At 41.6% G+C, this 12,535-nt stretch overlaps 2 protein-coding genes across 2 annotated transcripts in view; both read right to left on the bottom strand.

Moving 5' to 3' along the window:
- Positions 1 to 11,903, bottom strand: part of LOC126213537 (speckle-type POZ protein-like) — a 679,117-nt gene extending 667,214 nt beyond the window's left edge. Inside the window, exon 1 of the mRNA XM_049941384.1 lies at positions 11,884 to 11,903. The gene's annotated coding sequence lies outside the window, so the exon portion shown is untranslated. The remainder of the gene's footprint in view (positions 1 to 11,883) is intronic.
- Positions 3,871 to 6,458, bottom strand: LOC126213345 (uncharacterized). Its single transcript, XM_049941043.1, has 2 exons — positions 6,281 to 6,458; positions 3,871 to 4,772 (listed from the first exon to the last, which is right to left on the bottom strand). The coding sequence occupies exons 1-2, from the start codon at positions 6,456 to 6,458 to the stop codon at positions 3,871 to 3,873; spliced, it is 1,080 nt and encodes a 359-aa protein (XP_049797000.1).
- Positions 11,904 to 12,535: the final 632 nt, after the last annotated feature.

The raw sequence follows: 12,535 nt of genomic DNA, 5'->3' as shown, positions 1-12,535 counted from the left end.
CGTACAATGATATAATTTGGCCGATACTTTCAATGGTGTCTGTAAGTACTAACTGCAAACTATGTTGCCAATAGCGTCGGTACTAATGAAGCAGTAAAACGCCATGTCTGATGCAAAGGTTGAAGGCAAGAGCAGTGAAAGTGTGCTAAAATTTTTTGGCTGTGAGGTCCGCCAGTTAAGCAAAACATCGTTTTTCTCAGTACCCAAACATGTTTCGGCACCACTGTGCCATCATCAATGGGTTTTCGTTTTTATTTATTCTGCAATGTGAAGATTTTTGTTAAATGATTATAAAATTATGTTCGTTTTTAGTCCAAACAACAGATCATTTCTTTTTGTAGATACCTTTTTTTGGTGTGCACGAATTGTGTGGATCACTTGTGTGTTAATTACTACTGGTAGCTTGTCATCGGCAACCAAACGATGTTGATGAGAAAGTTTTTTTCTGTAATGCAAGTCAAAGTTGACAATAAAACTCGTCGCAAAAACAGAAGCAATTAATATACAGTCGCTTCCGGCAAGAAGTCCTAACATACGGCGAAGCGGCTTCATTCTTGCACGTTAAACAGCCATTGAGAAGCATTCGTACATAGAAGACGAGATTTGAGTTGTCTGTAATTTCATACCCGTTTCGTGACAAAAGTTACATTTAACGGTACGAACATTGTCCAGTTTATCTTAAATTGATTTCACAACTGAAAGCTGAATGTCAAACACACAAAGACAGTGCTTTACTCGGCAGTTCCTCATTGAACACACAGAAAACATTTTATTTACCACGTGAGTTTCCTTCTGCGTGTCTTCACAGAAGGGAACGTCTAGAGCGGAGCCGTCAACACGCCACCTAGACGTAAAACAGTGGGCCAACGTTCTTTCCACACACGAGTCCCGATTTGGTGGAGAGAGATTCTCGGCGGATTCGCATGTGGGGGGCACGTGGAACACGGTGCTGGGCCCCAAACCTTGTGGAAAGAGACCCCTGGTGGTGTGGGCAGGGACTGTGTCGACCATTCCAGCACCTCTTCAGGAACTCGTACGGGTGAACCAGCACGGCTTAGCTGCTGTGAGGAGAGCTCGGAATCTGAGGCGAGGTGGCTGCGAGCTGCGGTGTGCCCAGACTGGCTCGATGAGCGATGATGGCCGACCTCTCTCAGCACACGTGGCTGGTGTTTCTTACGGAAACTGAAGACACTGCACGCGTGCCGCGGCCAGTTCGCTCTCCCGACTCGAGTCTGGGGCGCAGTAAGGAAACAGGCTGCATGCACTGGCCACTCGGGGGGACTTGGGAGCAGCTCTGCAGGCAGAAAGGGCGTTGTCGCCTCGACACGAGATTGGTGACGTCATTCACAGCTGTCCGTCGTCGTCAGGCCCGTATTTGTCCCAGAGGAGGTCACACGCCCTACTGAGCACGTTGACCAGTTGTCAGAATGTGTGCAAATCCGTCAAGATGGAAAAAACGAAAATCATTTCTGTCTATTATGCGTGTTGCAGTTGATTACGTCCTGCGTTCTTTGCAGTGTTACTATTTTACTGTCTTTTTTCACAGCTTTGTGGCAAAATAAACGCAACCTTGGAAAAATTTCCGTTCCTTGCTTTGATTTTGGACACCAGTGAAGATGTTCAATAATGTTTACAAAGATCCCTCTTACATGCGACACATACAACGAGGTAGAGGCGATGGAGATAAAAGTTGTGGTACGGGACTGTCAAACATGCATTCTCACATGGAAACAATGGGTTCTACTACAAGTATACCTGTTCTTGAAACAAAATTTCACCCAGCAAACAAGCGTAATTTTCCACGAAGCAATAGAAGATATTGTAAATCGCAATGGTCTGTGGCTTATCCGTGGCTACATTACAGAGAAGAATGGCAGTGCTATCTGCTATGACTGCATTCGGTCCATCCACTTAGTGAACAATAGAAGACCAAAAGAGTCAGCTTTTCTTAAAGAACTTTTCTGTAACTGGAAACATCCGTAGAAAAATTCAAGATCACGAGAAGTCTTCTCCACCGAGGGTCTCGAGCAATTACTCGGCAACATGAAAACAGGACACCTGTTACTGGTCGTGTCAGATGTCTGCTGACCGATCAGGATGAAGCTAGAACCGCTCTGCTAGTAATTATCAGCTCACTCAGGTTCCTGGGTCGAATGGGAAACACACAGAGGTCTTGAAACAGTCTCTGGGAAACTTCACGACATTTCTTGATCAGAAGAATGATGTGCCAGAACTGAAGATATTTCTGAAAACGCCATAACCCTTGGTTGCCGCCAGCGATACAAAACGAAGTACTGGAATTATGGCTCACACGATCCAGCGAGGAAATGTGCAGCAAATAAAAAATTCGCCTTTCTACAGAATTAGAACAGATTCAACGACGAAATTGGCTGGCACTCTTCGTCTACATAGTGTTCACCCTGACACGTTTGAAATAAAAACTTTTTCTGGTGTCATGCAGTCCGTCGGACTCCAAAAACGCTGGTAACTACGATTAAAGACATGCTTCTAGGGCTGTCACTAAAATTGAGTTTTTACGCGCCCACTGCTACGATTGTGCAGCTAATACGTCTCGGCGCAACAAGGGGTGAAGAAAACCCTTCAAGACCGGCCAAAGCGTTGTTATATCCACTGCAGCATTCATTGTTTCAAGAAGTTGTCATCCATTGTGCGATGTACTGGTAACTGTGAAAGACGCTTCACATATAATTCTAGAATCAGCAAAACCGAAAGACGTGTATGCAGATGTTGTGAACGTCTGATTCCTATGTGTCCCACCCGATGGGCTGCAAGAGTGAAATTGACATATTTGAGGTAAAACTATGACCGAAACACTGAATGTACCGAGCTCACTTAAGAGACAAAATATCAGTCCTGCGGCGCTATGTGAAGCGGCCCGAAGAGTTTGAAACTATTTTTATATACACAATGATCAAAAGTACCCGGCCACCTTCTTGCTTCCCACTATTGAAGGGCAATTCGGGGATGGCGATTGCATCTTTCAACAGGATCGAACACGGCCGGTGGCGGAGTTGTTACACGACAGTAACATCCCTGTTATGGACTGGCCTGCACAGAGTCCTGACCTGAATCCTATAGAACACGTTTGGGACGTTTTGGAGCGCAGACTTCGTGCCAGGCTTCACCGACCGACATTGTTACCTCTCCTCAGTGCAGCACTCCGTGAAGAATGGGCTGCCATTCCCCAAGAAACCTTCCAGCACCTGACTGAACTTATGGCCACGAGAGTGGAAGCTGTCATCAGGTTAAGGGTGGGCCAACACTACACTGAATTCCAGCATTACCGATGGACTTTAAAGTCCTTTTCAGGCAGGTGTCAAAGGACTTTTGATCACGCTGTGTAAGGCCGCTTTCACACTATACGGTTTTGACCGTACGGCAAAAAGCCGTACGAGTTTTAGCCGTGCCTGTGTTGCTTTCACATTACACGGCTTTTTGACGTGACCAGTTGTTGGTGTCTATTCAGTTTGCTTAATGTGTGTATCAAGATGAACCGTAAACGAGTTGTTGCTTTGTGGTTGCTTCATCGTCGCCGCAAAAGAAAAGGTCGTCTTTTGTGGGTACACCCCATTAACCAGAGAAGAGACGAAGTGGGTTTATTTTATACACTCTTTGAAGATTTGAGGAACGACGGAAATAAATTCTTTAACTATTTCCGAATGTCTATTACCTCGTTTGACGAATTACATAGAAAACTAAAGGATGTGTTACAACGACAAAACACACAATTCCGCAATTGCATCCAACCTGTTCAAATGCTGGCTATCACGTTAAGGTAATTTAATACATAAAAACTAGTTCTGTTTATTTACTTATTTATTTGTGTTTTACATTTTTATTACGCTCAGATTATGAAGTAGAAAAGTCAATATCAATATCAGCAGTTGAAACCAAAGAGTTTGTAGCAGGACTGACTGTACTGTCACTTTGTGGCGACAGGCTCTCTGCAAAAACGTTGTAGAACTGCGTTGTTGATGGTGGGCCTTCATGGCTACTTGTGGAAGGCGAAGGGTATGGTGGTGGCACTTTATTAATTCGTTGATAAGAACTGCGACCTTGAGAAGTCTGTAATGGTTGTTCGAGAAAAGTAGTTGGGTTTGGTGCAGCTGGAGGAGGACGAATCTGATGCGTATGGTAAGAGGATATTGGAGCAGCATTTTCCATAGGTGAATAAGAATAAGCTTGAAATCTATTATTATAGGGCATGGGAGGTGTGTAATGGGTAAATGGAGGAGGTTGAGCTGTCAATATATTTCTCCTTTCATATATATTTTCTATAACTTTGAGGACTCCCATCTGAAACTGAAGATAATCCTGTTCATCAAATTTTTCCAGATGAGGCTTCAGACTAAGTAAAAATGACATTTTGCTGCAAGGTTTGTCTTCTTCCAGAGCTCGTAATATTTTCATTTCGATTGCATCAGGTTTTCTATGTTTTCTGTTTGTATGGCACTCGCTTTTGGATGTTTGTTGTGTGGGTGCTGTATCAAATGGCCCAGAAACATTCTCAGTATTTTCGACGGAGCCCTGCGTTTCTATATCTTCTTCCAGTCTGGCGGTGCGTTCCGATTGAAAACTGTCCTCCGTCTCTCGAGCATCATACAGCTTTTTTAGAAACTGCAGCTGATCAGAATATACATACTTTTTCATTTTCTTTGCTGCTGAGCCACTTTTTTTCGCAGCTTGAATTTTTATGTTTGACTTCACAAAGGAGTCTCGTAGATTGGTCCACCTCCGTATTACTTCTATACCTACATCAAAAGAAAACAAAACTGTATGAAAACATTTTAATTTTGTATAGAAAAAAGCAAAACTGTAACAAAAAATGTCCACTGCAAACTAAATGTCACTGATTTTTTTTCGTTTTGTTCAGGTATCTGGCAAGCGGTTGTTCCTTCACTGACTTACATTTCCAGTACAGAATTGGGATTTCTACAGCAAGTAAAGTGGTTAATGATGTATGCACAGCAATTTGGTCATCACTGCGGGAAGAATGTATACAAAGACCGACCAAAGAGGTATGGGAATCAATAGCGGCTGGATTTGAACGTACTGCTAATTTCCCCCACTGCTTAGGAGCGGTGGATGGAAAACATATCCGTCTTACTGCCCCATTTAATAGCGGATCAATGTACTTCAATTACAAAGAATACTTTTCTGTGGTTCTGATGGCTGTAGCGGATTCCAACTACAGGTTCATTTATGTCGACGTAGGAAGTTATGGCAAAGACTGTGACTCTTCAGTGTTCAGACGGTCCAGTTTATGGAAGTCAATAGAAAGTAATTCCCTGGAATTTCCAGACGTCCAATGTCTGCCTGGTACGGAAGGTCCAAAAGTACCCTACTTCTTCGTGGGAGACGCAGCATTTGGCCTACACACGCATTTGCTCCGGCCTTTTGGGGGAACAAACTTGACAGTTGAGAAACGTGTATTTAATTACCGTTTGTGCAGAGCAAGGAGGTATGTGGAATGTGCTTTTGGCATCCTCACCAATAAGTGGCGGTTGTTTCACCGACCTTTAAATGTTCATCCAGATTTTGCAGTAAAAATGGTTAAAGCTTGCATTGTTTTACACAATTTTGTACGTCAGAGAGATGGATTTATAATTGAAGACACCACATCCTTCACTGGTTTGGAAGACTTAGCCCAAGATGCCAACATAAGAGGAGGACTGACAGCCAACGCCATAAGGAACACTCTTTGTAAATATTTTATGACAAATGCTGGAAGCGTGTCATGGCAGATGTCAAAGATATAAATTAACAAGCCTTTTCCTTTTTGTAGATTGTTTGTGAAAGCCTGCGACTGTATAGTAAATAGTTTTCTTTATAAATAAATTACTGCTACCACTCACGTTTTTAATCGTTTTGTTTATATTTTGTACGACGCGTTTCGGGAAATAATTCCGATCTTCAAGTGCGTTTTTTTCTCTAAGTTTTCATTATGTGTAGTGTTTTTTTATTTGTGAGGTCTTGTGCGTGTTTCTCTTATAAATTACAGTAAAGAAAACAGAATGCAAGACCTGACACATAAAAAGACACCACACATGATGAAAACTTAGAGAAAAACGCACTTAAGGATGGGAATTATTTCCCGAAACGCGTCGTGCAAAATATAAACAAAACAAAAAAAACGTGACTGGTAGCAGTAATTTACTTATAAACAAACGATTTACTTTTAGAATAAAATTTATAACGTTAAATAAAAACTGTTTAAAACGTATTAAATGTAATATTAATATATTAAATAAATACTTACCAAACGCATTTTTATCTTTGTCTTCCATCTCATCAAAATCTTGCTTCAGTGCTACGCAAACTTCCCGCCAAGCATTCTTTGTAGCAATACGATCTCTATACGCATCTAGAGTTTTGTCCCACAGAACAGGTCTTACTTCCACCAAGGTTATCAAAAGTTCAGTATCAATTTCATCCATTCTTCTACACTTTTCAGTAAACAAGAATAAACACAAATGAATAAAACGACACTACAACGAACTAGTCGACGCCGTACGGCTCAAAACCGTCCAGTGTGAAAGCATGCACTTAGTCACGTAGGCCACTGTTGTCGAACTTGCCGTACGGCGACCGTCTGTTGTAGTGGCAAGACACGGCTGCAGCACGGCACGGCAGCGGCATTTTGCCGTCGCCGTATAATGTGAAAGGCGCCATACATTTCTTCACACCTACAGCCGTACGGCTTTTTGCCGTACGGTCAAAACCGTATAGTGTGAAAGCGGCGTAACAGTAGCAACTGAAGCGTCTGGATTGTGTGAGAACTGGTCAGATCCCCACGGAATACAAATTTTAATGCAGGCAGAGTGAAACATTTTGTAGAGGTTCTGAAACTGGCTCCTGCAAGTCCAACTACAGAACCATATGACATGCTGTTAGAGAAATCCAAAAATTATTCTAAAGGCCTAAATATGAAACACACAAATATCTCACAGCGAAGAAAAATTCGAGCCAAATTGCAACACAGAGAAACACCATCTGTTCCCAAAAAATTGTCTTCAGAAAGAAATTTTGGAAAGGATTCGTTCGAAATTCTTGATCTCATTCTGAAAAAAATTATCGAGGGGCAATCAAGAGGATTTAGAGAGATTATCCCATCTTGAAGCGATGGTTATTAAGTTCTCCCAAAGTTGTCCCCTATCTACACGACATTTGGGAGAATTGCTTTGAGTAAATACAACATACTTCAAACTGGACAGGATCTCTGCACAGCTCGAAATGAAGCGAACCATTGCGACTGGTATACAACCATGTAACGTACCTTCTATTGGAAGAAAACTTACCGCTGAACCTGTTACGGTTAAAGAACTCCTCCAGGAAGTTATTTGCCTCATCATTCTGGTTCTGACAGTTCCGGTACCGTCACCATCCTCAGAAGTCATTCAGCGCTTTGATACGATTTAAAACTTGCCTCAGATCAACGCTGACTCAATCGAGACTCACCCCTTTACTCCTCTTCTATATTCATCAAGACAGGACTGGAAAAATTAATCTTGTGGATGTCATGAAAAAATTTGTTTCCCGAAGCGTAGAAAGGAAAACTACATTTGGAAATTGTACCTAAATTTTTTTAGTCCCATGCGCGGGAAGCGAGAACGCTACTGCAAGACCACGGGCTGCGGACAATAAAAAATAAATGCCTTTATTTCAAATTACGTTTGTCTTTTTCCATTATGATGTGATGCACACTGTTTATCAAATAGTAACAATAATAACAGGTTTCTCTACCCGATTGTCATCCACAGTCTATAGTAAATAGGTATTCCTTTTCGTAAATGGTCTAAAAAGATAGTAGGACCAATGTCTTTTTAAAAATTAAAGCAACGAGACAATTTTACAGAGGACGAACCTTAAACCTGGGTCCATATTATTATTAACGAGTTGTTTCTGTAGACGAGCGCAGCGTAGCCAACACCTTCCCAGACGGTCGGTATTTATGTATTCTTAAAGGTTTTGCTGAAAGACGAAATCAGCAAATGGGTTTGCTTGAACCCCCCTCCCTTGGTAGGCCGCCGAGTCGTTCTATTAAACAGTATTGACGTCACAACAAGTCTTCTCTCCTGCGGTTTCCTTTATTTATTTATCTATTTTTGTCTTCACAACACAGCGGACCACGTGAGCAGAACCGTTGTTCCAGCTCCACGTACTGGAAACCCTGTCCTTACGCTTACGCTCGTTCCGCGTGCCTGGAGTGCATGGAAGCGAAGGTGGTTACCGTTTTCCAGTATCTATGCCCATTAAAACGTAACAGGAACTTGATTTCGTAGAGTACAATTTAATAAGCAATGACTCCGAAACAAGCCACCTAAACTTCGCTAAAATTGAATATAGGCCTAATCTGGCTTCAGTTCCGACTGCTGTTTTCGGCCAATCACAGCACAGGACGACTGTTGCCATGACAAGAGGCACTGACGTCACACTATTTGTTAATGACGGGAAAATTCTCCGTACAGCTTCGTGTGCGTTATGTGGGTAACAATGAAATTTCCATCCCGACGACAAATTTATTACCGTCTATTCATTTACATACTGATCAGTGAACGTTCTCATCTAAATTCTGGCCTCCATATAACACTACACATTTACAGCTGAAGATGCTACGGTCAGAAACACCAACGGAACGACTAGTAAAGATATTGTTCTCCGGCTTAGACAGAAAACACATTAAACTGCACATGATTATTGATGCACGAATTTCGTGAAATAAAATGTACCAGTAGTACTCTACAGCGTGTGTCGATACTAGCAATTCAAAAATATGGTACTTGTTAATACCACTACCCATCTAGTTTGACCGATCACCAAAACGCCGGATAAGCCACTCCCAAAATGCAGTATGCGTGAAATACCTATAGCAACAAAACCTACTTTACTCCCCTTACAAGACATTCACATGCTTCGCCAAGTAAAACTCCTTTCAGTCTAAGGTACTTAAAAGTTTCAGCACACTGTGCCTAAGCAAGAATGTAGGAGGAAAATAAATGTGTTCTGTCTCTGCACACAGGACGTCCCGATAAATTTCGACACAGGTCAAAGTAAATATCTGGCATCGGCAGGGCACTCGTTGGAGAATTCTTTTATCGTTCTAACGTTTGCTGAAGTCACCCTGCAGTTTTAGGTTTTAATTTGGAAGGTACGTTACACAGGGTGAGTCGGGAGGAAAGGTACGTGTTTTGACGGGTGATGGCAGTAGTGATTCTGAACAAAAAACTTGGTGTGGATATATGGCCTATTCCTAATAGTTTCCGAGATACAACACTTTTAATGTACATTTCTATTTACGTTATGTATTATTGTCTTTTAACAACGTACCACAGTAACACAGATGAAGTGGAGACGAGCATTTTGGTACAGGACGCTTTCGGTCTATCAGGTAGGAAAACTGCCTCAAACGGGCCTACAAAAAGCTACAGCGCACGCGCGAGATTTTCAATATTCTCGCGATGTCTGCGCAAACTCTTAGTCCTAGACAAAAAATAAATACGACTTTTTAGCAGCAAATTTAGTTTAATTGTGTACTAACACGTTTTCCTTGGAATGTGCGCTCTTTGAGTTATTAAAGGAGAACGTACAGAAGTAATAAACATTCTATCTCGGAAACCATTCGCCATATGGCAAATGTCCACATGAAGTAGTTTGTTCAGTATCACTTATACTATCGCATCTGAAAGCATGTACCTTTTCTCCTCACTCGCCCTGTATATGGCAAAGTGCCTTAATTACAGTGCAAATGTGGACATCAGGCGTTGCTGCATAGCAATCCGTTGCCCATTCACATCCAATGGATTACCCGTCTTCAACCATACCGTCTTATTCCAACCTAACCAACACCTACTCCTTAACCTACAGATCTGTGTATCAGCGATTCATGGACGTAGAGAGGTTATATCAGTCCTTGATCCTGAACGTTTGTCTACTGTTCGAATTCCTATTTTTTCGTTTACTTCAACAAAAGACGTTGAAATTACTCTTTGCGTATTAGTATCAAGAGATCCGCTTGCTGTGATATAAACTGTAGTGCTTGCTCTACGTAAAAACAAACTTTACATCGTACGCAACTACAGCTATAAGAATGTATTCTCGTTAAAACCGCAGCAGCAGTTGATTGATCCTTTATTTAAGCTAATAAAGTGTTACTCAACAACTCCTGTGGCTTTGTTTAACAAGAATATATGCATGTGAATCATCAGTTTCTATCAAGAGACAATTGTGTCGTAAAGACATTTAAAAAACTTGGAACGAGAAACGTATCTCGCGACGAAGTAAATGTACAGGAACCCCTTGTCACCGAGCTAAAGACGGCGTAAAACTTTATAGTAAATATTAAATTTAATCTTCGTATCAAGGAGTAAACTCCCTACATGTAAACTTCTATGCAATTAATACGGGAGAATAACACTCCCTGATTGTTGTTCTCTCCCTCTCTTCGTTTGTTTCTATAAATAGGTAGAAGACATACTGTACCACGTAAGTTAGATGTTGCTAATATTGTACGTTAAAGTTTAAATGTGCGTTATTTCGATGTACAGTGCGCCCTCATGTTCCTTGCATCGAGTTAATTTTTCTTAAGACGTTTACAGCTCCACTATTTTCACGGCCTCTGCTTCAGCAGACGCCATTACGCGTCTCCCTATAATTCAAAATGATAGCGGAAGCTCAGATCAGCCGCTTGAACATGTAACAGACATTTTTTCACAGCAGTCAGCTGCAGACGAGAGCAAGACTAGTTTTGAGATTTTACTTTCCACCTTACGCCGAGAGCCAGGATTAGACTACCACAGCCGGAACATGTTGCGTGGTTCCACAATGATTTCAATATTTGAGTCCATGATCTTAAAGTACAAATACGCCGAGGCTAATAATGCATTCAACAATTTTTGCATCTTGGACCACACAATCACACTCGCGCGTCTATTTGAAGACTCCGAACAAATGAGAAAAATATAAATAAATATACTCCTCCAGAAGACACACTTCACAACCTTTTGTTGTCGATCAGTTGACGAGCGAACTGCCAGTTCGTGAGTCCAACGGACACACTGTGAACCAGAAGTTCACCTGTGCACTGCTCCATCACGAATATGGATAATAGTTTACTGCAGTAACATCTGTAATCGTCACACCACGTATTTCTAGATCGTTCTGACCAATGATGAAGACTTTTCAGAAAATACATTGAGGACGACTGGTTTTAGCAAAAAAATGTTTCAATATAGGCGCTTAATGTACGGTATTGTTTTCCTCATTCAAATACTTACATTGTAAAAAAAGGGAGTGCTGTTTGATAAGTATAAGCCACAGTCAGTCTGAAGATACACGATTATTTATCTACGTGAATACAGTACTAAACCCATTAAGGGGAACATTTTGATGTCAACGTAAGAATTCATTGATTTCTGCAATTACACAAATACAATAAAGACGAAATGGGGCACAACCTTATCTGACTGACTACCCAAGAGGCGGAATTGTCGCCGAAAACATTACTCCACAAAAGTAAAAATATCAACTTGCTGTTTGCAAATACAGGACAGGGAGAAACAAGCTCCATTCCGTTACGTTATTCCCCACCTACAAGCAGGGTAGTTCTTTTATACATCAGACGTAACGAGTACAACCCAATACTTCGAGAAAACAATTCAACAAAATGGCGCGAAAACGACAAAAAAATCTAGTCCGTGACTGTGCTTTTCATTCTTGCCTATAGTCAGTAAAACAGCAGATTTGCTTTATACGCAATAGCCTCGATGGAGAACACAGAAACCGCACACAACTACCACGGCCTTTCAAAAACAAAAAAGAAAATAATTCAAAACAGCGGGAACGAATGGAAATGGTCACCTTTACCTTATTAACGGAGAAGTAGATACCAACTCGGAAGCTGCAGCGCAAAATGCGGAGTCACGCCTGCACACTGGAAACAGCTCGCTACAAATGCGTCAGACAACAGAAGGCGCAGGGACTGCCACGCTGCAGTGCTGCCAACTGCTGAGAGGGCGGCAGGTACCAACTGCAGTCAGCCCCTCACAGGGGGCTGTGGTCTGCTCACGCAGTACTGGCTCCGGAATTTCTGTAACAATGAGACGTTAAAAAGAATAAACAGAGTAATACGTCTCCATTGTGTCACACAACCATGAAGTACATTATAACGGCGATAGGACTTCTGATAGCTTTTTGTATAAAATTACAAATATAGAAGAGAAAAGAAATGTGAAGTGTAAAAATATTTTTTGTCTGTCATCCCGTTCTGGGAAACGAACGATATGTTAATCTTCACTTTAACTGCTCCAAAGAAAATATAAAACCTACTTTTAACAGTCCTACATACGGCTAATAAACACACTCTTCTTAAACCCATCTGCCAGGACCCCTTCTGGTTCGTCCTGTAAACAGCATCAAATCCGTTCTGGAAATGCGGTTATCGATGCCGAATTCCCTACTGTGTTTTTAAGGTAAAAATCAATACGACGGCATTCCATCATTTTACCGTTTTAAGCAC

This window comes from Schistocerca nitens, chromosome 11 (assembly GCF_023898315.1).
Source record: "Schistocerca nitens isolate TAMUIC-IGC-003100 chromosome 11, iqSchNite1.1, whole genome shotgun sequence".
Classification (NCBI taxonomy): Eukaryota; Metazoa; Arthropoda; class Insecta; order Orthoptera; family Acrididae; genus Schistocerca; species Schistocerca nitens.
The sequence above is the reverse complement of the archived record's forward strand: the minus strand, read 5'-3'. Positions and strand labels throughout refer to the sequence as shown.